This window comes from Pan paniscus, chromosome 20 (assembly GCF_029289425.2).
Source record: "Pan paniscus chromosome 20, NHGRI_mPanPan1-v2.0_pri, whole genome shotgun sequence".
Classification (NCBI taxonomy): Eukaryota; Metazoa; Chordata; class Mammalia; order Primates; family Hominidae; genus Pan; species Pan paniscus.
The window spans coordinates 4662435-4687961 of record NC_073269.2 but is presented as its reverse complement, the minus strand read 5'-3'; the positions used below and the strand labels follow the sequence as shown (position 1 = coordinate 4687961).

Genomic DNA, 25527 nt, shown 5'->3' with positions numbered 1-25527 from the left:
CCTCTCTGAGCTCGTTTTCTCCTTGGGTTCGCGCCCGGCGCAATCCCGGGCCAACGCACTGCCTCTCTGAGCTCGTTTTCTCCTTGGGTTCGCGCCCGGCGCAATCCCGGGCCAACGCACTGCCTCTCTGAGCTCGTTTTCTCCTTGGGTTCGCGCCCGGCGCAATCCCGGGCCAACGCACTGCCTCTCTCAGCTCGTTTTCTCCTTGGGTTCGCGCCCGGCGCAATCCCGGGCCAACGCACTGCCTCTCTCAGCTCGTTTTCTCCTTGGGTTCGCGCCCGGCGCAATCCCGGGCCAACGCACTGCCTCTCTCAGCTCGTTTTCTCCTTGGGTTCGCGCCCGGCGCAATCCCGGGCCAACGCACTGCCTCTCTGAGCTCGTTTTCTCCTTGGGTTCGCGCCCGGCGCAATCCCGGGCCAACGCACTGCCTCTCTGAGCTCGTTTTCTCCTTGGGTTCGCGCCCGGCGCAATCCCGGGCCAACGCACTGCCTCTCTCAGCTCGTTTTCTCCTTGGGTTCGCGCCCGGCGCAATCCCGGGCCAACGCACTGCCTCTCTGAGCTCGTTTTCTCCTTGGGTTCGCGCCCGGCGCAATCCCGGGCCAACGCACTGCCTCTCTGAGCTCGTTTTCTCCTTGGGTTCGCGCCCGGCGCAATCCCGGGCCAACGCACTGCCTCTCTGAGCTCGTTTTCTCCTTGGGTTCGCGCCCGGCGCAATCCCGGGCCAACGCACTGCCTCTCTGAGCTCGTTTTCTCCTTGGGTTCGCGCCCGGCGCAATCCCGGGCCAACGCACTGCCTCTCTGAGCTCGTTTTCTCCTTGGGTTCGCGCCCGGCGCAATCCCGGGCCAACGCACTGCCTCTCTGAGCTCGTTTTCTCCTTGGGTTCGCGCCCGGCGCAATCCCGGGCCAACGCACTGCCTCTCTGAGCTCGTTTTCTCCTTGGGTTCGCGCCCGGCGCAATCCCGGGCCAACGCACTGCCTCTCTGAGCTCGTTTTCTCCTTGGGTTCGCGCCCGGCGCAATCCCGGGCCAACGCACTGCCTCTCTGAGCTCGTTTTCTCCTTGGGTTCGCGCCCGGCGCAATCCCGGGCCAACGCACTGCCTCTCTGAGCTCGTTTTCTCCTTGGGTTCGCGCCCGGCGCAATCCCGGGCCAACGCACTGCCTCTCTGAGCTCGTTTTCTCCTTGGGTTCGCGCCCGGCGCAATCCCGGGCCAACGCACTGCCTCTCTGAGCTCGTTTTCTCCTTGGGTTCGCGCCCGGCGCAATCCCGGGCCAACGCACTGCCTCTCTGAGCTCGTTTTCTCCTTGGGTTCGCGCCCGGCGCAATCCCGGGCCAACGCACTGCCTCTCTGAGCTCGTTTTCTCCTTGGGTTCGCGCCCGGCGCAATCCCGGGCCAACGCACTGCCTCTCTGAGCTCGTTTTCTCCTTGGGTTCGCGCCCGGCGCAATCCCGGGCCAACGCACTGCCTCTCTGAGCTCGTTTTCTCCTTGGGTTCGTGCCCGGCGCAATCCCGGGCCAACGCACTGCCTCTCTGAGCTCGTTTTCTCCTTGGGTTCGCGCCCGGCGCAATCCCGGGCCAACGCACTGCCTCTCTGAGCTCGTTTTCTCCTTGGGTTCGCGCCCGGCGCAATCCCGGGCCAACGCACTGCCTCTCTGAGCTCGTTTTCTCCTTGGTGAAACGAGGGTGGTAATGGGGAAAGCCGCCTCGCAGGACAGACTGTGGGGACGATGCGGTTCGGGAGCCCTCGGTCCAGGGTTAATCCCGGCGAGGGGAGACCAACTGCCCTTGACTGCGGCGGCATCTGGTGGTCGCCTGTGGTATTGCTGCCTCCTCGCCGGGGGCCGCGGGCCGTCACTCACTCTCGAGGCTTCCTGGAATTCTCTTCTGCACTTTGGGAGGCCGAGGCGGGCGGATCACTTGAGGACGGGAGTTCGAGACCAGCCTGACCAACATGGAGAAACCCCATCTCTACTAAAAATACAATTAGCCAGGCATGGTGGCGCGCGCCTGTAATCCCAGCTACTCCGGAGGCTGAAGTAGGAGAAATGCTTGAACCCAAGAGGCGGAGGTTGCGGCGAGCCGAGGTCGCACCACTGCACTCCAGCCTGGGCAACAAGAGCGAAAGTCCATCTCAAAAGAAAGAAAGAAAGAAAGAAGTTCTGTTCTGAATGCTGCTGGAAGTCCAGGCATGAACAAGATAAATCACAGTCTCCACCCTATTGGACCACATATGCTAATGAGATAAAGACAATAAATATGTAAAAAGGCAACACAAAGCAATATCATGCTACATGCAACTAAGCAAACAAACTCCCCATAGATTTAGGTAGAAAAATGAGGAGGCCCTATTTAGATGAGGTGATTGGGGAAGGCTTTTTGTAGGAGGTGATATTTAAGGAGAATCTGGAAGGAGTCACGCCCCTGAATTGGGAGGGGGTTACTGAGCCCCGAACTGAGCTGGCGTGTGCAGCAGAAAGGCCCGCGTGGCTATGAGAGCAGGCCTGAGAGAGGGACAGGGGACGGGACTAGCCTGGCAGGCCTGGGGAGGGAGCCAGGCAGCAGGGGGTCTCCATCCTGAAGTAGAAGTGCTGGGGGCCCACAGCCCGACTTGGGTGGCTCTGACCACTGGGAACAGGAGAAGGGTGTGCTTCCGTTGTGCGTTGCTGCATGACAGGCAACCCGGTGAGCAGCTGACGGCGGGCATTCGTCACTCTTCGTGATTCTGCGTTCTGCGCTAGGACATGACCTCACTAGGCAACAGGAGCTTTCCAGCTCCGTCACAATCTTACACAGCTGTTGTGGACCGAAACGTGGTATGCTGCTGAAGCTGTAATAGGTGCTCAGCAGAATCAGCCATGCCTTCCCTCTGTAGGCTTAATCTGGAGTTGTTTCAAAACGAATCTGCCATTTTAGAGACTGGCGAGAGTGAATTTGAATGCGACTTCTTCCCCTGTCTCCTCTCTCTCCTCCCTCCGTTTTCTTTTGCAAGGACCTTAGGGGCATAAAATTAGGTGAACCATAACTATTTCCATCCACCCGTTCATTTACCCATTCACAATTCAACCATGAGCTCATTACCCAACCGGAGAAAAAGAATGTGATCAACCACTTCCTGCCACAGCCCCAGCAACAGCAACACCTCCTACATCTGCTTATCAATCACCACGATTCTGCCCCACCTCCTACATCTGCTTATCAATCACCACGGTTCTGCCCCACCTCCTACATCTGCTCATCACCATGGTTCTGCCCCACCTCCTACATCTGCTCATCACCACGGTTCTGCCCCACCTCCTACATCTGCTCATCACCACGGTTCTGCTCCCCCTCCTACATCTGCTCATCACCACGGTTCTGCTCTTTTTTTTTTTTTTGAGAGGAGTCTCAGTCTGTCACCCAGGCTGCAGTGCAGTGGCAGGATATTGGCTCACTGCAAACTCCGCCTCCTGGGTTCAAGTGATTCTCCCGCCTCAGCCTCCTAAGTAGCTGAGATTACAGACGCCCGCCACCACGCCCAGCTAAGTTTTTGTATTTTTAGTAGAGACGGGGTTCACCATGATGGCCGGGATGGTCTCGATCTCTTGGCGTTGTGATCCGCCTGCCTTGGCCTCCCAAAGTGCTGGGAGTCACCCCACGGGGTTCACCATGATGGCCGGGATGGTCTGGATCTCTTGGCGTTGTGATCCGCCTGCCTTGGCCTCCCGAAGTGCTGGGATGACAGGCGTGAGTCACCACACCCGGCCAGCACTCATCTATTTTCTTATTGATTTATAGGAGCTATTTATTCATGGTGGGTATTAATCAATTATAGATGTGACAGATGCTGCATTCCCATTCGTGGCTTCTGTTTCCACTTTTTTGAGGAGTCCTGAACATCAGGCTTCAGTTTAATATGGCCGACTTATTGGTCATGTATGATTAGCACTGTACATGTCTTGTTAAAAAAATCACTCCCTACATGGAGCGCAAAAGCATGGTCACATTCATTTTTTTCTGTAAGTTTTGAAGTTGTGTTTCAGCTTTCACATATCCACTGAGGGCTGTTGTGTGTGGTATGAGGTAGGTGTGACAGAAGGAATAGTGATCCCCAACGGTGTCCACATCCTCGTCCCTGGAACCTGGTGTGAAACTGATGATATGGATGGGAGTTACCCAACGCAACAGTCGAGAGACCAGGGAAAAAGCATTCAGATGCACGCGCCTGCCCAGGACGGCGTCACAGGCCAGCGCCCGAAACCGCCTGCCGTGACCCTAAAGCCAATTTGACCTGGGAGCTGTGGAGGTGAGCTCAGCTAAATGAAGACACCTTCTGCCCCCACCTCCCTCCCAGTCACAGCTCACCAGGCCCCTTCTGCCCCCACCTCCCTCCCAGTCACAGCTCACCAGGCGCCTTCTGCCCCCACCTCCCTCCCAGTCACAGCTCACCAGCTCCCAAAGCTTCCAGTTCTTGCGAGCTTTCTTTCGAAATGATTCGCAACATTGTTCCTTCTAGTAAAAGCCCCAACCTGCTGCAGATATACCGAAGACCTCCCGGTCTGTGTACAGGCCCCAAATTGCAATTCTGTTTTTTTTTGTTTTTTTGTTTTGAGATGGAGTCTCGCTCTGTCGCCCAGGCTGGAGTGCAGTGGCGCGATCTCGGTTCACTGCAAGCTCCGCCTCCCAGGTTCACGCCATTCTCCTGCCTCAGCCTCCCGAGTAGCTGGGACTACAGGCGCCCGCCACCACGCCCGGCTAATTTTTGTATTTTTAGTAGAGACGGGGTTTCACCGTGTTAGCCAGGATGGTCTCGATCTCCTGACCTCATGATCCGCCCGCCTCAGCCTCCCAAAGTGCTGGGATTACAGGCGTGAGCCACCGTGCCAGGCCTCAATTCTGTTTTTATGTATTTTCCCAAACAAAACGTCTTACGTAAAAATGCCTCTCTGTGTGCTCCTTTGAGTTTGACACTGGGAGCATGTTATTTTATGTGGCAAAATGGACTTCGCAGGTGGGACTGGGGTTGCAGACGTGGAGGGTCAGAGCACCCGGCTTATCCAGGCTGACCTGCAATCACCTGTTTCCGTAATAACCAAACGGGTTTCCCAGCCCTGCTCAGAGATGAGTGCCAGTGGAGCATCCATGTGAGGGGGCTTGACTGGCCGTTGCTGGCTTTGAAAATGGAGCGAGGGGCCAGGACTGAGAAGAGCGGTGGCCTCTGGGTGCTGGGGGGCCCCCGGCTGACACACACAGCAAGAACACAGATCTCAGTCCTACGACCACAAGGCACTGAATTCTGTGGCCACCAAATGAGCAGGAGACGGGCCTTCCTCTGAAGGCTGCAGGAACCAGCCCTGCCCACACCGTGGCTTGAGTCCAGTGAGATCCATGTTGGGCTTCTGAGCCCAGGACGGCCAGGTAATCGCTCAGTGTTGCTGGAGCCTCTGCTTGTGATATGTGTTAAGGCGGCCACAGCAGAGAGGAACACAGTAGGGACCTGGTTTATTTTCTGCCAGGCGGACGCCCCAGGTCCGGGCAGTCAGAACCCCACACATCCCACAGCCCGGTTCCCGTCCCCCTCTATTTTCTGCTTAAAGCAACATCACACAACATTCAGAAATCATGCACTTCCTTGGCTGTGAACGTCTTGCTTTTCCACAGGATGTTGAAGCAGACGTGGACCCTCCAACTCTCCCCCGAGTGCGGGCAGAGTTCTGCTGTCCCCGCGCGCTCCTGAGCTCCTCCAGCCCTGACTCCCCCGAGAAGGTGCCGGGTGCAGCTCCTCCAGCCGCGTGGCCCTGGGAGCTTCCCCATGACCCTGGAGCGCTCATCTGCCTCTCCTCTCCACAACGGGCTGCCATGAGGGCTAAACGCGCTGCAGCCTGGGTGCTGCCTGGGTGCTGAGAGCTGGAGGCTGCCAGACGCCCAACCGCGCCTCCCTGGAGTGGGTTTAGGGAGCGGCCTGGGTGCTGCCTGGGTGCTGAGAGCTGGAGGCTGCCAGATCCCCAACCTCACCTCCCTGGAGTAGGGTTAGGGAGCAGCCTGGGTGCTGCCTGGGTGCTGAGAGCTGGAGGCTGCCAGATCCCCAACCGCGCCTCCCTGGAGTGGGTTTAGGGAGCGGCCTGGGTGCTGCCTGGGTGCTGAGAGCTGGAGGCTGCCAGACCCCCAATCTCGCCTCCCTAGAGTAGGTTTAGGGAGCAGCCTCGGGGTGCGGCGCCCTGCTCTGAACGAGGTCTCCTGGAAACACTGCAGTGGCCACGGGCCCTCCAGCGGCAACAATGCCTAACTCCTCTCTTTGTGAAAGGCACCCGCAGATCTTGATCCGGTTTAACTTAAGAGAGAAAAGTAAATCATTGAGTACAAGGTAAGGATTTACGAGACTTCCGGCCAAGAAAGGGGATTTTCCCATGGCCTCCTGGATGGGACCGGATCCTCCCCGGGGCCCTTCTGCCTGGAGTCCTCCGAGAGACCCCTTTCCTGACAGAGGTGATGGTTAGGCTGCGTCTGGGAGCAGAGCATCAGGGAGATGGGATGGGAGCTGGAGAGGGCTTTGCGGATGGGATGGGAGCTGGAGAGGGCTTTGTGTGTGTCGATGAACTGGGTCTCTTGCGTGCCGAGTGGTCACCATGCCCGGAGGGCCGGCCCCACGCTGGTGGCAGGGGTGAGGGACAGAGCAGTCCTCGGGGTGGGCTAGCACTGGGTGGGAGTAGGGGTGGGGGTCCTAGGCCTGGGAGCCCAGAAAGGGGAGGGATGGTCAGGGACTCTCCCTGCATGGGGGACCGACAGGCTTGAGTCTTCAATGATGAGTAGAAAACCACCAAGCACAGAAGCGTGAAAGGCTGGGTTGGGGCACAGAGGAGGAAAGGCTGGGTGGGGGCACAGCACAGAGGGGGAGAGGCTGGGTGGGGGCACAGAGGGGAAGAGGCTGGGTGGGGGCACAGAGGGGGAGAGGCTGGGTGGGGGCACAGAGGGGGAGAGGCTGGGTGGGGGCACAGAGGGGGAAGGGCTGGGTGGGGGCACAGCACAGAGGGGGAAGGGCTGGGTGGGGGCACAGAGGGGGAAGGGCTGGGTGGGGGCACAGCACAGAGGGGGAGAGGCTGGGTGGGGGCACAGAGGGGAAGAGGCTGGGTGGGGGCACAGAGGGGGAGAGGCTGGGTGGGGGCACAGAGGGGGAGAGGCTGGGTGGGGGCACAGAGGGGGAAGGGCTGGGTGGGGGCACAGCACAGAGGGGGAAGGGCTGGGTGGGGGCACAGAGGGGGAAGGGCTGGGTGGGGGCACAGCACAGAGGGGGAGAGGCTGGGTGGGGCACAGAGGGGGAGAGGCTGGGTTGGGCACAGAGGGGGAGAGGCTGGGTGGGGGCACAGCACAGAGGAGGAGAGGCTGGGTGGGGGCACAGAGGGGGAGAGGCGGGAAATTCAGCTCCTTTGGCGACCTACGAGGAATTCCTGAAGGCTGCAGCCTGGGGAATACTCCAGTTATAACCATTATTTTGTTGTGAGGATCGGAACAGCCTATTTTGAAGTTATTTCTCATGAGAGGTTGGGGCTGGAAGGGTCTGTATCACTCAGGGTGCAGTTTTAGCTGCTAGGAATTGGAAACCAAGCCAAAACGACTTAGTACTAAGGAAACTTACTGTTTCAAGTAACAAGAAGCCTGGACACAGAGTGGATTCCAAGGCTGCTAAGTTCAGAGGCTCGACAGCCGCATCAAAGGCCCACCTCTCAGTTCATCTGCCCTCAGATGGCAGGCCTCATGGTCACAAGAAGGCTGCCTGGGCTCTGGACATTACCGACGGGCCCCACAGGGACAGGAACAGGAGACGCGGTCTCTTCCTTGTGTCTCCTTTTGAGAGAGGGAATCCATAGCTAGATGCCCCTGCAGGTTCCCCTCAGGTCTCCTTCCTAAACCAATCCTGGGAGGTCCTGAGTGAGCCGTGACCACCAGGACTGAGTCCTGATCCCAGCGCGAGCCCAGGTGACCAGCATTGGAGACAGCGCACGGGTTAGAATGTGGACTGTGGGGAATGTCACGGACGCTCTCCTGTTGCCGTGGCCACCACAGACACATTTGGGTGCCGAGGGAGTGAGGCCGCGGGGGCTGGGAAGGGACCGGTGTATGGGGGACAGCAGGCGAAGGTCACTCGGGAACCAGCCCAGCTCTGAGGCTGCGGGCAGGTCGGAAAGGGAGCAGGATGGCGACCCCCGTGGCCTCCAGAGCTCTGTGTACGAGAGCCGGCGGGTCACAGACCCCGAACGCCAGGACCTGGACAATGCAGAGCTGGGACCAGAAGATCCAGAAGAGGAGCTTCCCCCCGAGGACGTGGCCGGGGAGGAGTTCCCGGAGACCCTGGATCCCAAAGAGGCACTTTCTGAGTTGGAGAGAGTCCTGGACAAGGACTTGGAAGAAGACATTCCTGAAATCAGGTGGGCACCGGGAAACGGGCCTGCCTGGGCGCGGTGGGCTCAGCCCCTGGCAGTGGGGGGAGGGCAGCAGTCCCCTGGGCGCAGGCCCCTGGGCGGGCGAAAGGGTCATAACCGGCCACCGGCCTGGCTCGCTGCTCCCGAGGGGCCCGGCCCTGCCGAGTCAGCCTAGCTGTGGGCCTGGTCGGTTGGCGGCCAGCACCCCTCACTGGGCCCTGAGGCAGACACCAGCAGACACTCCCCTCTCCGGTGGCAGGAGGAGGAGTAAACAGTGCTGAGTTTGGAGTTAGGCAGACTGAGTTCAGGCGCCCAGAGGTCAGAGTTTAGTGAGTGATGGCCTCAAGTCAGACAGAGAGAATAAGAAATGGGAAAAAAAAAAGCCTCCCGACTCAAAAGTTGAAACCGTTCTAAGCAGCACACGTGGCTAAAAGGTTTTAAATGGTCGGGAGGAACACGTTCTGGGTGAGCTAACGCTTCAGCGAATCAGCACTGGGGGGCGGTGATTTTGGGCAAGTTGCTGGAGTGTCCCCAGCAAGGCGTGCACTCTACATACCTCTGGGACTCGGCTCTTGTCCTCCCTGCAGCGTGGGCCCTGCACGTGCCCAACCTGCCCCCTTCTCACCGTGGTTTCCGTGCCGCCCAGGGAGGTTTGCCGCCCAAGAACAAAGTGGCGGCCCTGCCCTCATGGGGGTGTGCCAACCTGCAGAGAAAACAGCAGGAGTGTGAGGGGATTCTGGGGAGAACGTGGGAGCCAGCAGCTGCATCAAGCAAGGACAGGGCAGATATCCTGGCATTTGGCATCTTCACCTGCTGCCTGTTTCCCTCCCACAGTCTGTGAGCTTTCTGGGAGGCAGGAGCCGCTCTCTTTAGAGGGTGGTTGCCCCTCTGGGGCCTGGCATACAGTAGGCACTTGATAAATGTCTGTGAGATGAGTAAACACTACCTTAGCACTCACCAAAACAGCCCCACCAGGTGGGAGCTGGTCTCACCTCCAATTCACGGAGGAGGAAGCTGAGGACCAGGGGAGACAGGTGACCTGGACGAGTCTTCCATCCAGCGAGCAGTGGAGCTGCGGTTGGTCCAGGCCTTCGTGGTGCCAAAGTCCTCCCTCAGAGACCCCTCGTGGGAAAGGAGAGGCGGGTGGGCAGGGTGAGTGCAGACAAAAGGCGCTTGAGCAAGACTCACGCTTCTCTGGGCTCCCAAATGCATCGGGGCAGGAAAGCAGCTCCAACTTCAACGTGGAATTCTCCCAAAGCCGGCTGTCCATCAGCCAGAAGCTCCCCGGCACCACCATGACCAAAGCAAGGAAGAGGAGGAGGCGGAGGAGGCTCATGGAGCTGGCAGAGCCCAAGATAAACTGGCAAGTCCTGAAAGACAGGTGAGGACACGCCGGACCACGGCCTCGTAGGGGCAGCGCAGGGGGCTTTCTCTGCACCCTTCCCGGGCTCCTCCTGTCCCCACTGCTCGGCTCCCCTCCCCCAGCTGCCACCACATCCAGCAAACTTAGGGTAGGTGGGGTTGGCCAGTTAAGGAGGTGGCCAGACACTGGGAATGGCTAGGGAACGGTGGCCCTCTGGGCGGTGGCCAAAGGAGAGTGAGGAGTTTGGGAGCAAACGGGAGACCCAGGGCAAAAGGCAGTGGGGCTCGGACCCTGTCTCCTCTCAGGAAGGGACGCTGTGGTAAGGGGTATGCCTGGATCTCCCCATGTAAGATGAGCTTGCACTTCTGTCTCTGCTGGTAAGTCCAGGGCCGTCTCCGCCGTGTGCCTATGCTGGGGGACACGTGTCAGGTTCCAGGGGACCCCTTCACTCCAGCCACCCTCCTCTCTCCAGGGAGGAGGATCAGGGAGGGCTCCTCAGATGTCGGGCTCTCCACCCTTGTGACCTGGGTCTGCTCCCAGGAGGTGGCCCTGGGCCCTCTTCTTAGCTATGCTTCTCCCCCAGCTACCTCCTTCTCTGGACATCAGCCTTGCTCACGATAATCCACGCGTCCCGCTGGCCCCCTCACTGTCCTTCTCTGGCCTACCCCCTCTCCCAGCAACTGCACACCTCACCTCGGCCACCCTCCTGGCAGAGACCCAGGCTTGTTTCCGGGCAGGGCCAGGGCTCTCTGCCTCCCTTGCCCTGAGCCGTCTGCTTATTCCAGGCCCTCTGTGTACTGGACCGAGCGGTTCCTTGAGGACACCACCCTCACCATCACAGTGCCCGGTAGGTGGAGCCCGTGCCTGCTGAGACCCCTGCCCCCGGCTGCCGGCCTCCAGGGAACCTGCCCCGCCCCATCTAGATACTTCTGGCCTCCCTTGCCCCATCTCCTCGGAGCCTCTGTCCTCCCCACTGGAGTCTGTCCCCTGAGGAGCTAGAGCTGAGACTGGTCCTGGGGGTGAGGGGCATGGGGAACACTCTCTAGGATAGGGCCAAATCAGGGTAAGAATTTACAAAAAGACCCTTTGCTTTCCCTTCCACAATGATTTCCATGCTTTTCTTGAGAGGAATTTGGTATTGAGGTATCATAGATACCTTCAAATGAGACACTTCGAGAGTTCCCCATAGAGGAGAATAACAGTCCAGTTCTCTCCTGTGCTGTTCCTGACTTTAGACCTACAGTCATCACTAGGCCCCTGGAAACCCCAGGCTTGTACTAACTTCAGAACAAAACCCATTTTCCCAGCCTGTGGGTCCCTGGATCTGTATTGAGCCCCGTTGGGGAGCCACGGTGCTGGGCTGCTGTTCCAGCCCTGCCACTCCCATCCGGTGTCCGAGAAAGGACCTTCAAGCCTCTGAGCCCATTGTCCCTAAATCAGGGACAGCAAGTCTTTTCTCTGCAGGGTGTCTGGCCCCCAGTTGTCTCTGCCCAGAGTTCTTCCAATTCACCCTCCTGCCCAAGCTCATGAAAAGCTGAATTCCGCATGCAGAAGCCCCTGGGAACTGCAGGGTGTTGACACTGGGGTTCACTGACTCCGTTTCCCATTTTGCACAGCGGTGTCCCGCCGCGTGGAGGAACTGTCTCGGCCCAAGAGATTCTACCTGGAATATTACAACAACAACAGGTGGGGGAAGGAGGGCTGGGTGGCTACTCAGAAGGCAGAGTTTGGCGGAAATGCCTTATTCTCCCCTGACAGGATGCTGTGTGGGAAAGGGTCCAGGTCCCAGCCCTAGACAGCTGGTGTTCAGACGGGGCTGGCCTGCTTCCCAGCCCACATCCCCAGCAGGCTGCTTGGCCCCGTGCAACTGCAATGCCAGCTGTGGAATGGTGGTGGAGGGCACCCGTGAACGGGGATTTGCACAGTGCCTGACACAGTGCGTGCTCAGATGTTATCACCATTGTGACTGTATTTTGTTTAGTCAAAAAAGGTGGAAATTCTAAGACGCATTAGTATTTTATGTACAAAATTTTTTCTTACCACTTACAGCCCCTGTGCTTGTTAAAAAGTGATCTTTAGTTATTTAGACACAACATATAATTACCCATCTTTTATGCAGCGTATGAAGGAAAGCACAGCTGAAGTACACAGCGGAAGTGTGTCCAACTGTTTTGAACCACTTCTGACACAGACGTTGATGTGGGTGTCGCACACACTGTTCTCACGCCTGTGTGCACTTTTTAACGCCAAATCATATTGTAACCTGAAGACAATTTAAACTGTAATTAAACTTAACTCCTGTAGAAGCAGCAGTGCAGATCACGTGAACAGCACACACACATGCAGCCAGATGTAGCCATGACACTTCCGCCATCTGGCTGGCAGCACTCGTAAGCTGCATCCTAACCTCAGACCTGTTCAATGTGGAGACCTTGCCTTAGAATCAATGAAATGCGGCTTTATTTCCGGGCAGAGGCATAGCTGAGACCTGATTTCAGAAGGCACAGCCCCGGGAGCTCAGCTGTCCTTCGCTTTCCCCAGCTTTGCATGGCAACCTCAGGACAAACACTTTCATCCCTTGGGTCCAAGTGCTCACCCCAGGCTCTTGATGATGGGGGTGTGTAGGGAAGGCCTGGGAGGAGCTGCCATCCCAGAAGGGAATAGAGAAGGCCTGGACCTGAGGGTGGACGTTGAACATTGAGCAGAGACAACCCTGGGAGATGGTAGCTCTGTACTTGAGAACTCTTAGAAATTCTTTATGAATCCCTGTTTGGAGACGCTTTCAAAACTCACCACCCTCCCAGGCTCTCTTAACCACAGAAACAGAGGAGGAGCTGGGAAAGACAGACAGACACATACGGAGGAGCTGGGAAAGACAGACAGACACATACACACACACACACACACACACACACGACACCCCCCCGAGCTGCTGGACTAAAATGGGGGCCTCCCCCAGGACGACTCCTGTCTGGCCCATTCCTCGGTCCTCCCTGGAATACAGAGCGTCGAGTCGCCTGAAGGAACTGGCCGCCCCGAAGATTCGTGATAACTTCTGGAGCATGCCCATGTCTGAGGTGGGTCCCCCGTGCCCCCCGCGACTCACTCCCGCCAGGCGGGCTGGGACCCGGCGGAGAGTGAAGGAGGCTTTGCGTCTGGGAGTCAGGGGAGGAGGAGAAGCTGCACAGGGCGGCTGCCTTTGTCTGGGAGCAGCTTTCTTTTGATCTCTCAGTGTCTTCAGAGCCGCCCAGGGGTCATCCTTCCGTGCGCTTCAGTCCGGGTGGATCCCAAAGCTTCCAGCTCACACTCAGGAATTAGAACAGTCTTATCTCAGGTGTTCAGAAAGCGCTCATCTCTCGCCCCAGCTCAGGCCGGACTCCTGGCCACCCGCAACCACTGACCTCGCTCTACGCCTGTACCTTTTGCTTTTCCGAAAGTCTGAACCCCGCAGCCTGCGGACTTGACCCGGCTTCTGCCGCCCCCCGCCCTGCATCTGAGACTCTCGCGTGCGTCGGTAGTTTATTCCTTGTCGTCGCCGGTTCACTTCCACAATTGGCCGATCCAGGCACCCACTGAAGGGTATTTGGGTGGCTTCCAGTTTAGGACTGTTACGAGAAAACTGCTGTGAATACGCCGGGCGCGGTGGCTCACGCCTGTAATCCCAGCACTTTGGGAGGCCGAGGCGGGCGGATCATGAGGTCAGGAGATCGAGACCATCCTGGCTAACATGGTGAAACCCTGTCTCTACTAAAAATACAAAAAAAAAAAAAAAAAAAAATTAGCCGGGGGTGGTGGCGGGCGCCTGTAGTCCCAACTACTCGGGAGGCTGAGGCAGGAGAATCGCTGGAACCCGGGAGGCGGAGCTTGCAGTGAGCCGAGATCGCGCCACTGCACTCCAGCCTGGGCGACAGAGCGAGACTCCGTCTCAAAAAAAAAACAAAAAAACTGTGAATATCTGTATACAGCTTTCTGTGGAGGCGTAAGTTTCCATATCTCCAGGGTAATACCCAGAATTGGAATTTCTCAGTTACTGGGTATATCTAACTTTTAAAAACTGACCAACGGTTGTCCAAAGTGACGGCGCCATCTTGCATTCTCCGGGCAGGGAGTGAGCTCAGGCGCGCCCCGTCCTGGCCGCCATCTTGCATTCTCTGAGCGGGAAGTGGAAGCTCAGGCGCGCCCTATCTTGGCCGCCATCTTGCATTCTCCGGGCGGGGAGTGAGCTCAGGCGCGCCCCATCCTGGCCGCCATCTTGCATTCTCCGAGCGGGAAGTGGAAGCTCAGGCGCGCCCTATCTTGGCCGCCATCTTGCATTCTCCGGGCGGGGAGTGAGCTCAGGCGCGCCCCATCCTGGCCGCCATCTTGCATTCTCTGAGCGGGAAGTGGAAGCTCAGGCGCGCCCTATCTTGGCCGCCATCTTGCATTCTCCGGGCAGGGAGTGAGCTCAGGCGCGCCCCATCCTGGCCGCCATCTTGCATTCTCTGAGCGGGAAGTGGAAGCTCAGGCGCGCCCTATCTTGGCCGCCATCTTGCATTCTCCGGGCGGGGAGTAAGCTCAGGCGCGCCCTATCTTGGCCGCCATCTTGCATTCTCCGGGCAGGGAGTGAGCTCAGGCGCGCCCCATCCTGGCCGCCATCTTGCATTCTCTGAGCGGGAAGTGGAAGCTCAGGCGCGCCCTATCTTGGCCGCCATCTTGCATTCTCCGGGCGGGGAGTGAGCTCAGGCGCGCCCCATCCTGGCCACCATCTTGCATACTCTGTGTGGGAATTGAGCTCAGGCTCTCCCTGTTCTGGCCGCCATCTTGCATTCTCCAGACAGGGATTGCCCTCAGGTGCTCCCCATCCTGGCCACCATCTTGCATTGTCTGGGCCGGGAGTGGGAGCCCAGGTGCGCCCTATCCCGGCCATCTTGCATTCTTTGGGTGGGAAGTGGGAGCTCAGGCTGTCCCTGTTGTCAGGCCTCTGAGCCCAAGTCAAGCCGTCGCATCCCCTGTGACTTGCACGTATACATCCAGATGGCCTGAAGTAACTGAAGATCCACAAAAGAAGTAAAAATAGCCTTAACTGATGATATTCCACTATTGTGATTTGTTCTTGCCCCACCCTAACTGATCAAGGTACTTTGTAATCTCCCCCACCCTTAAGAAGGTTCTTTGTGAGATCCACCCCTGCCCGCAAAACATTGCTCTTCACTTCACCACCTATCCCCAAACCTATAAGAACAATTGATAATCCACCACCCTTTGCTGACTCTCTTTTCGGACTCAGCCCGCCTGCACCAGGCGATTAAATGCTTTTATTGCTCACACAAAGCCTGTTTAGGCTTCTTCACACGGACGTTCCTGAAACCCATCCTGGCCGCCATCTTGCATTCTCTGAGCTCCGCATCCTGGCCGCCATCTTGCATTCTCTGAGCTCCGCATCCTGGCCGCCATCTTGCATTCTCCGGGTGGGGAGTGGGAAGTCAGGCTCTTCTCCATCTTGGCCACCATCTTGCATTCTCCAAGCAGGGAATGAACTGAGGCGATCCCCTTCCTGGTTGCCATCTTGCATTCTCTGGGAGGGGAGTGAGCTCTGGTGTGCCCCGTCGTGGCCTCCATCTTGCATTCTCCGGGCGGGCAGAGGGAGCTCAGGTGTGCCCCATCCTGGCTGCCATCTTGCATTTTCTGAGCGGGACTGGAAGCTCAGGCGCGCCCTATCTTGGCCGCCACCTTGCATTCTCCGAGCGGGGAGTGAGCTCAGGCGCGCCCCGTCCTGGCCGCCACCTTGCATTCTGCGAGCGGGGAGTGAGCTCAGGCGTGCCCCGTCCTGGCCGCCACCTTGCATTCTGCGAGCGGGGAGTGAGCTCAGGCGCGCCCCGTCCTGGCCGCCACCTTGCATTCTGCGAGCGGGGAGTGGAAGCGCAGGCGCGCCCCGTCCTGGCCGCCACCTTGCATTCTGCGAGCGGGGAGTGAGCTCAGGCGCGCCCCGTCCTGGCCGCCACCTTGCATTCTGCGAGCGGGGAGTGAGCTCAGGCGCGCCCCGTCCTGGCCGCCACCTTGCATTCTGCGAGCGGGGAGTGGAAGCGCAGGCGCGCCCCGTCCTGGCCACCATCTTGCATTCTCCGAGCGGGAAGTGGAAGCTCAGGCGCGCCCTATCTTGGCCGCCACCTTGCATTCTCCGAGCGGGGAGTGGAAGCGCAGGCGCGCCCCGTCCTGGCCACCATCTTACATTCTCCAGGCGGGGAGTGAGCTCAGGCTCTCCCCATTGTGGCTAGCACTCGGTGGTAGTGCCTGCTTGCTTGCTTGTTGGTTTGTTCACCTGATTATTCCTAAACGTTTTGGCCGTTTCTCGCGTGGCATTAACTTCTATTTCCCTCACTGTGTGTGGTCGCGTCTTCTCCTATGGTGGTTTCTCAGACCCCACTTGTTTAAAGTGGGGTTTAAAGTTAAACTTGTTTAAAGTGACACTATCTCTCCCATAAAACTTCAGTAGGAATTTCTAACAGACAAGGACATTTTAAAACACGAACCCAGTGACACTGATCACACTAAAAAGGGAACAATGGTTCCGTGATACCCACATGCGCGGTCCATGTTCCCTTTCCCACTTGTCTGAAGAACGGCTTTCTGCGGTTGGTTTGGATGAATCAGGGCCTGCCCCCTCCAGGACTGGAGCTCCTTGAAAGCAGGACTGAAATGGAGTCTCTCCACCTCAGCAGCCCGGCCTGAGCTGTGTGCATGGAGGCCTCAGAGCTGGTGGGAAGAGAGGAGGCCGGAGGGAGCCAGGGAGGGAGAAGACGGATCACTGAGTGGGAGCTTACATTGTAAACACCACAATATCTTTGCTGAGAGATGTGTCTGTGATTTTTATGGGGGAGCAATTTCAAGAAGAAAGGGACTGAAATTTCACGGTGACCTTTGGGGATGGTTTCGTTTCATCCTCTGCCTCCACGCAGGCTCTAGAGTTAGGACCAGCCAACAATCACAGACTGTCAGGTAACGCTCCAAGAATGGATGGACAGGAGCATCCAGTTAGGCGTGGGTCGCCACCTCCACTTCCCTTTTAAGGAAGAAAAATTTCAGCAGCTGCCCTCCTTCCCTCCCTCCCTCCCTCCCCAGAGGCATCAGGAATGGCCAGTTCCTCTTCCAGCAAAGCATAAGTGGGAGACGTGTGAAGCGGTCCTTTGCCTACTCCTTAGTTATTTTGCAGGCGGACTCCTACACACGTGTACGGGAGCAAGCCTGGTGAAGGGGAACAGAATGCGTATGAGGCGAGAGGAGGGAAGCCAGCTCCAGTTTAAGGGTGTCTGAGCGCCGCGCAGTACTCAGTCTCTGCGTAGGCTGGTGCAAAGTATCAAAGAACACACTTTCAGTGCACTATGGGTTTTCTGGAAAATGCCAAGAATGTGTGTGTAGATGGGGTCTTGCTGTGTTGCCCAGGCTGGTCTTGAGCTCACATGATCCTGCCACCTCGACCCCCCAAAGGGCTGCCACTGTGCCGGCCACTGCTGAGAATTGATTTGGGGAGCAAGGGTGCCAAGTTTCTGGGTGAAACGTCTGCAAGGTCTCCCACCTCGGCCAGCACTGCCCCACTGCCATCGTTTTCATACCCTGTCCCCTAGGTCGTGTTTCGTGGTGTTCGTGAACATAAATGACTTCTGTCTTGCTTTCCCTCATTACTGTTTTCTAGAGCAATTTGTGCCGATTTATGGAGAAAAAAATGGTCTAATTGCTGGGTTGCCCTCTCTTGAGAATGTGCTGCAGTCAGCTTGTGCAGCCCCCAGCGGCCGGGCGCCCGGCTCCTTCCGGGGTGTGTGCGTGGTAACTAAGCTGCAGGGAACATCCCTGCACCCACTTCCTCGGGTCAGGTGCAGGAGTCCCCGTATGTGGCAGTCACCAAGCCTGCGCATTGTTCAGCTGAACCTAGTGGAAGAATTGCTCCCTGAGCTGCCTGTACTAATTTACTCTCCTTCCAGTCATGCATGAGAGTCTCTCACCAGGGCTTGATAATGTCAGACTTTTTCGTTGTTGCCAAATTTGTGAGCGTGGAGTGATATTTTGTTGTTTTAATTTACATTTGCCAACAATTGTTGATATTACATTGGTCAAAAGACAGGGTTATTGACCATTTAGGGTTTGTCTCCTGTATCATTTGCTCAGCCCTTTTGGGGTTTTTTTGGTTATTGGTTTGGAGGAGCTCTTTATACGTGATAGTTACTAATCCTTTCATGAATACGTTACAAACCAACTTCTTTCCAGTCTGCCTCGTGTCTTTTAGTGTTGCTCCTGGGGTCCTTTAGCTCCAGGGCCCACGAGGCATCATGGACTGTTTCACATAATCCTTCTCTCTATTTCTCTTTCCAGGTGTCCCGGGTATCCAGGGCAGCCCAAATGGCAGTCCCCAGCTCGCGGATCCTCCAGTTGTCAAAGCCGAAGGCCCCAGCCACCCTCTTGGAAGAGTGGGACCCCGTGCCAAAACCCAAGCCACATGTGTCAGACTATAACCGCCTCCTTCACTTGGCCAGTAAGTAGGTGCCTCAGGCTAGGCATTTTCTGATGTCCTGTTCAAATCCCAGGGGACACCTTATACCTCTGCCTAGAGCGGGCAGAGGGAAGCTCTCCCCCATGAAAGAGAAGCAGAAATCACAGGGACGTGTGCTCCGGAAGCAGAGGGTGTTGTCTGAGAGGGTTTTCTAGCAGGAAAAAAAGGTGTAGAGGAGAAAATCAGGGTGCAGAGCAGGAGCCAGAGAGCCACGCTAAGGAACAAATGCAGCTTTAAAATGGGTGTTGGCCTGACTCCATTCCTGTCTTTTAAAACAAGTTGAATAACCATTTTCCTCAATGACAAGGGTAATGTGTGCGAATTGCCAGAGAAGTTGCTTGGCCATTTAGGTTTACTCTTCTATATCGTTTTCCCAATTTCCTGCTGCCTGGTGTTTTGGAGTTGTAGATTGGGAGCAGCTCTTTATGTAAGACGGTTATTAATCCCCTATTGAACACATTGCACGATAACTTCTACCAAGTCTGTGTCTTGTCTTTTAACTTCGCTTATGGGGCCTTTTCTTTGTTTATTTATTCATTCTTTCATCCATTCCCTTGATATTTGTGAAATGATGAGTGAAATGAATGGAAACAGATGAGTGCTGATGCAGCACTGCCTTACACCGTCCTGCACACACTCGTGCTCGCCACACACACGGTGAGTATAAACATCGATACACTGCTACACGCACACACTCACGCTCACCACACACGCACATGGTGAGTATAAACATCCATACACTGGTACACGCATGCATGTATACATCCATCCATGTTTCAAATGTACATAGAAATATATCTGTGTGTGCACGTGCATGTGTTTGTGCGTGTGCATGTGTGTGTGAGAGAATGACGGAGGGTTGAGGCTTCCACCCACTCATAGTTGGGACCACCTTTTTTTTTTTGAGACAGAGTCTTGCTCTGTCGCCCAGGCTGGAGTGCAGTGGTGCGATCTCAGCTCACTGCAAGCTCTGCCTCCTGGGTTCACACATTCTCCTGCCTCGGCCTCCAGAGTAGCTGGGACAGGCGCCCGCCACCAAGCCTGGCTAATTTTTTGTATTTTTAGTAGAGACAGGGTTTCACCATGTTGGCCAGGCTGGTCTTGAACTCCTGACCTCATGATCCGCCCACCTCGGCCTCCCAAAGTGCTGGGATTACAGGCATGAGCCACCGCTCCTGGCCAGGAAGCAGCATTTTTAAAATGTGAAGCAGAGAGCAAATGAAGTACACTGAACTATGTGGGGTTAGAGCGAGAGTGTGGCTGTTTCTCTGTGTGTGCTCACACTTGCTGTGTGGTGGGGGTAAGAGCAAGTGTGTGGCTGTTGGTGTGTGCTCACACTTGCTATGTGGTGGGGGTAGAGCGAGTGTGTGGCTGTATGTGCTCACGCTTGCTGTGTGGTGGGGGTAGAGCGAGTGTGTGGCTGTGCTGTTTCTCTGTGTGTGCTCACACTTGCTCTGTGGTGGGGGTAAGAGCGACTGTATGGCTGTGTGTGCTCACACTTGCTGTGTGGTGGGGGTAGAGCGAGTGTGTGGCTGTTGGTGTGTGCTCACACTTGCTATGTGGTGGGGGTAGAGCGAGTGTGTGGCTGTATGCTCACGCTTGCTGTGTGGTGGGGGTAGAGTGAGTGTGTGGCTGTGCTGTTTCTCTGTGTGTGCTCACACTTGCTCTGTGGTGGGGGTAAGAGCGAGTGTGTGGCTGTGTGCTCACACTTGCTGTGTGGTGGGGGTAGAGTGAGTGTGTGGCTGTTGGTGTGTGCTCACACTTGCTGTGTGGTGGGGGTAGAGTGTGGCTGTGTGCTCACACTTGCTGTGTGGTGGGGGTAACAGCGAGTGTGTGGCTGTGCTGTTTCTCTGTGTGTGCTCACACTTGCTGTGTGGTGGGGGTAAGAGCGAGTGTGTGGCTGTTGGTGTGTGCTCACACTTGCTATGTGGTGGGGGTAGAGCGAGTGTGTGGCTGTTGGCATGTGCTCACACTTGCTATGTGGGGGTAAGAGTGTGTGGTTGTGTGTGCTCACACTTGCTGTGTGGTGGGGGTAGAGCGAGTGTGTGGCTGTGCTGTTTCTGTGTGTGCTCACACTTGCTGTGTGGTGGGGGTAAGAGTGAGTGTGTGGCTGTGTGCTCACACTTGCTGTGTGGTGGGGGTAGAGCGAGTGTGTGGCTGTGCTCACACTTGCTGTGTGGTGGGGGTAGAGTGAGTGTGTGGCTGTGTGTGCTCACACTTGCTGTGTGGTGGGGGTAGAGCGAGTGTGTGGCTGTGCTGTTTCTCTGTGCTCACACTTGCTGTGTGGTGGGGTAGAGCGAGTGTGTGGCTGTGCTGTTTCTCTGCGTGTGCTCACGCTTGCTGTGTGGTGGGGGTAAGAGCGAGTGTGTGGCTGTGCTGTTTCTGTGTGTGTGCTCACACTTGCTGTGTGGGGGTAAGAGTGTGTGGCTGTGTGTGCTCACACTTGCTATGTGGTGGGGGTAGAGCGAGTGTGTGGCTGTGCTGTTTCTCTGCACGTGCTCACACTTGCTATGTGGTAGGGGTAAGAGCGAGTGTGTGGCTGTGCTGTTTCTCTGTGTGTGCTCACACTTGCTATGTGGGGGTAAGAGTGTGTGGCTGTGTGTGCTCACACTTGCTGTGTGGTGGGGGTAGAGCGAGTGTGTGGCTGTCTGTGTGTGTGCTCACACTTGCTGTGTGGTGGGGGTAGAGCAAGTGTGTGGCTGTGCTGTTTCTCTGCGTGTGCTCACGCTTGCCATGTGGGCTCAGTTGCTGCTGCTCGGGAGTGCTGGAAACTCAACAGAGTTTCAAAGCCCAGATGCCTACTAAATTCTCACAGAAGAGTTCAAAGAAGGCTAGGTTCTGGGCACGGTTCTTCCAGCCCCCTTAGGGTCACCAGGGCCCCACTGCTTGGCCCCCTTACCCTGCACAAGGGCATCTGTCAGGCAGAGCTCGCATCCACCCAGAAGGTGCAGAAGAGAAAATTAGTGTGCAGAGCAGGGGCCAGAGAAGCACTCACACCTGTACCAGTGTATGGATGTTTATATTCACAACGTGTGTGTGGTGAGCGCAGGTGCGTGCAGGATTCACGACGTGTGTGCGTGGTGAGCGCAGGTGCGTGCAGGATTCACGACGTGTGTGCGTGGTGAGCGCGGGTGCATGCAGGATTCATGACGTGTGTGTGTGTGTGGTGAGCGCGGGTGCATGCAGGATTCACGACGTGTGTGTGTGTGGTGAGCACGGGTGCGTGCAGGATTCACGACTGTGTGCGTGGTGAGCGCGGGTGCGTGCAGGATTCACGACGTGTGTGTGTGCGTGGTGAGCGCGGGTGCGTGCAGGATTCACGACTGTGTGTGTGGTGAGCGCGGGTGCATGCAGGATTCACGACGTGTGTGCGTGGTGAGCGCGGGTGCGTGCAGGATTCATGACGTGTGTGTGTGTGGTGAGCGCGGGTGCATGCAGGATGCATGACGTGGGTGTGTGTGGTGAGCGCGGGTGCGTGCAGGATTCACGACGTGTGTGTGTGGTGAGCGCGGGTGCATGCAGGATTCACGACGTGTGTGTGCGTGGTGAGCGCAGGTGCGTGCAGGATTCACGACGTGTGTGTGTGTGTGGTGAGCGCGGGTGCATGCAGGATTCATGATGTGTGTGTGTGTGGTGAGCGCAGGTGCGTGCAGGATGGTCTGAGGCAGTGCTGTATCTGCAGTTTCCATTCAGATGGCCTTGCCCAGCCACGTGCCACGTGGGGTTCTGCCTGCCTAGTGGAAGAGACTCCACGCTCTTTTCCCAGGAGCCTCTTCACAGAGCCAGGGCTGGTCTGCCAAGAAGTGGGTAGTCCTTATTTATTTGCGCAGAAGTTCCACGCAAAGAGGGATCTGGAAAGAAGGTGGGAGCTTTCCCAGAAATCAAAGGCCCTGAAGCCCTCAGAGACAAGGTAGAGGACAGCCCCGGCTGCTATGCCAGACTTGGTGGCCACCTTTCTTCCTAGTCTCCAAGCAGTCTGCTGCAGCTCCCTGCTATAAAGGAAGGGGTGGGGGAGAGATGGTGAGAAGGGGGTACCAGGAGGAGGGGGCCACGAGTGCCTGAGGGACAGCCACCAGGGAGCAAGACATGACACCAGCCAGGGGGAGGAGATGCCTCCTGCCCCGACCCACTTACCACCATGACATGAGCAGGTGGAGAGGGGGGTGAACCAGGGTCACCTGGGTTGGCAGCAGAGTGAGGAGACTTGAGCTCTCTTGGCTGTGGCCCCCTGAGTCCCCCTTTCAGGTATCTGTGGCCATTTTTTTTTTTTTTTTTTAGAGATAGGGTCTTGCTGTGTTGCTTGGTCTGGCCTCAAAACTCTAGGGCTCAGATGATCCTCCTGCCTCTGCCTCCAAAAGTGCTGGAATGACAGGCATGTGCCATTGAGCCTGGCTGCCAGTGGCCATTTAAAATATTTTTTCTTTTTTTTCTTTTCTTTTTTTTTTTTTGAGACAGAGTCTCGCTCTGTTGCCCAGGCTGGAGTGCAGTGGCACGATCTCAGCTCACTGCAAGCTCCGCCTCCCGGGTTCACGCCATTCTCCTGCCTCAGCCTCCTGAGTAGCTGGGACTACAGGCAGCCGCCACCACGCCCGGCTAATTTTTTTTTTGTATTTTTAGTAGAGACGGGATTTCACCCTGTTAGCCAGGATGGTCTCCATCTCCTGACCTTGTGATCTGCCCGCCTCGGCCTCCCAAAGTGCTGGGATTACAGGCGTGAGCCACCGCGCCCGACCGAAATATTTTTTATTTGTAATTCACCCTGTTTTAAGTGTAGGTTTTGTAGCTCGATGTGGCAGTGCATATGACTGTAGCCCCAGCTACTTGGGAGGCTGAGGTGGGAGGATTGCTGGAACCCAGCAGTTCAAGTCAGGTGGAGGCTGCAGTGAGCTAAAGATCGTGCTCCAGCCTGGGAGACACAGCAAGACCCTGCCTCAAAATAAAATAAAATGGGGCCGGGCACGGTGGCCCACACCTGTAATCCCAGTACTTTGGGAGGCCGAGGCGGGCAGGTTGCCTGAAGTCAGGAGTTCGAGACCAGCCTGGCCAACATGGTGAAACCCTGTCTCTACTAAAAATACAAAAAATTAGTCGGGCATGGTGGCGGGCGCCTGTAGCCCCAGCTACTCGGGAGGCTGAGGCAGGAGAATCACTTGATCCTGGGGAGCGGAGGTTACAGCGAGTCAAGGTCATGCCACTGCACTCCAGCCTGGGCAACAGAGCAAGACTCTGTCTCAAAATGAAATAAAATAATAAAGTAAAATAAAATGATAAAATGAAATAAAATAAAAAATAGGCCAGGCACAGTGGCTCACGCCTGTAATGCCAGCCCTTTGGGAGGCTGAGGCGGGCGGATCGCCTGAGGTCAGGAGTTCAAGACCAGCCTGGCCAACATGGTGAAACCCCGTCTCTGCTGAAAATAGAAAGATTAGCTGGCTGTGGTGGTGCACGTCTGTAGTCCCAGCTACTCAGGAGGCTGAGGCAGGAGAATTGCTTGAACCTGGGAGGCGGAGGTTGCAGTGAGCCGAGATCACGCCACTGCACTCCAGCCTAGGCGACAGAGCAAGACTCTGTCTCAAACTAAATAAATAAACAAATAAAAATAAAAAATATGTTTCAGTGGCTTTTAGTACAGTCACAGGGTTATGCAACCACCACCACAGTCAATTTCAGAACCTTTTTATGCCTTCAGAAGGCAGCCCCGTCCCCATCAGCTGTCACTCCCCATTCCCGTCTCCCAGCCCCTGGCACCTACACGTTCACTTCCGGACTCTGGATTGGCCTGTCCTGGACATTTGTATAAATGGAATCACACACTGTGTGTCCTTTCGTGTCTCTGGTCTCTCGCAGCACATGCTGTCCTCAAGGCTCAGCCATGCTGTAGCCGGTGCTAGAGCCTCGTTCCTTTTCTTGGCTGAGTCATATTCCACTCTCTGAGTGGACTACATTTTCATCCTCCATTTCTCTGCGGATGAGCAGGCCATTTGAATGGGGGAGCTTTTTTTTTTTTTTTTTTTTTACGGTGGAGTCTTGCTCTGTTGCCCAGGCTGGAGTGCAGTGACGCGATCTGTGCTCACTGCAACTTCTGCCTCCCAAGTTCAAGCCATCCTCACGCCTCAACCTCCCGAGTAGCTGGGACTAGAGACGCACCACCACGCTCAGCTAATTCTTGTATTTTTAGTAGAGACGAGGTTTCATCATGTTGGCCAGGCTGATCTCTAACTCCTGACCTCAGGTGATCCGCCTGCCTCAGCCTTCCACAGTGCTGGGATTCCAGGTGTGAGCTCCCATGCCCAGCCTGAATGCAGAGCTTTGAGGTTTGAGCTTCAGTGCTGTCCTTCTCTTCTGCCCACACTAGGGCCCAAAGCTCAGTCGGACAAGTGCGTTCCTGACCGAGATCCTCGCTGGGAGGTGCTGGATGTCACCAAGAAGGTGGTGGCCAGCCCCCGGATCATCTCCCTGGCCAAGCCTAAAGTGCGCAAGGACCTCAACGAGGGATACAACCCCTATTACATCTCCCCGGCCTCCCTGGTGGCCCAGGCGTCCCCTCGCCTCTATGAGCTTGCCACCCCCAAAAGCATCACCAGAAAAGTGTGATCAACCCAGGCCTGGCCTCTAAGACCTCCGCTCCCAGTAAACACCCTCAGGCACCCTAACCCTGTGTATGTGATTATTCTGAGCTTTTTGGCCTGGAGAAGGGAGGGCGGGCTGGAAGGCCAAAAGAAGGATGAGGAGGACAATAATATTTATTTTTGCATCCAACCTGCGACTTGTCCAGCTGTTTATTTTCCGAGTCACTTTCATTGACCATCTCGAGCGCCTTCTGAATCTCTTCAGTCCAGACTTGTTCGTCCACTCCTCCTGAGGGCCCATGGGACCGTCAGAGTAGGAATGACAGCCACAGTCAAAGCAGCTGATGCTCCTCCTGAGGGCCCATGGGACCGTCGGAGTCGGAATGACAGCCACAGTCAAACCAGCCGACGCTCCTCCTGAGGGCCCACGGGACCGTCAGAGTCAGAATGACAGCCACAGTCAAAGCAGCTGACGCTCCTCCTGAGGGCCCACAGGACCGTCAGAGTAGGAATGACAGCCACAGTCAAAGCAGCTGACGCTCCTCCTGAGGGCCCACAGGACCGTCAGAGTAGGAATGACAGCCACAGTGAAAGCAGCCGACGCTCCTCCTGAGGGCCCACAGGACCGTCAGAGTCAGAATGACAGCCACAGTCAAAGCAGCTGACGCTCCTCCTGAGGGC

The 25527-nt window shown here is 56.5% G+C and overlaps 1 protein-coding gene across 5 annotated transcripts; it reads left to right on the top strand.

Annotated features, from left to right (window-relative positions):
* Positions 1 to 8032: 8032 nt before the first annotated feature.
* On the top strand, positions 8033 to 25155 carry SPMAP2 (sperm microtubule associated protein 2). 5 transcript variants are annotated; one of them, XM_055103232.2, is made up of 9 exons: positions 8048 to 8399; positions 9652 to 9774; positions 10062 to 10133; positions 10542 to 10603; positions 11373 to 11442; positions 12716 to 12833; positions 18100 to 18259; positions 24633 to 24777; positions 24812 to 25155. In XM_055103232.2, the coding sequence occupies exons 1-9, from the start codon at positions 8092 to 8094 to the stop codon at positions 24891 to 24893; spliced, it is 1140 nt and encodes a 379-aa protein (XP_054959207.1). In that variant the 5' UTR covers positions 8048 to 8091; the 3' UTR covers positions 24894 to 25155. The 5 variants fall into 5 exon arrangements, with proteins under 5 accessions (XP_054959205.1, XP_054959206.1, XP_054959204.1 ...); XM_055103229.2 differs by having other exon boundaries at positions 8042 to 8399; positions 24633 to 25155; XM_055103234.2 differs by lacking the exon at positions 10062 to 10133.
* Positions 25156 to 25527: the final 372 nt, after the last annotated feature.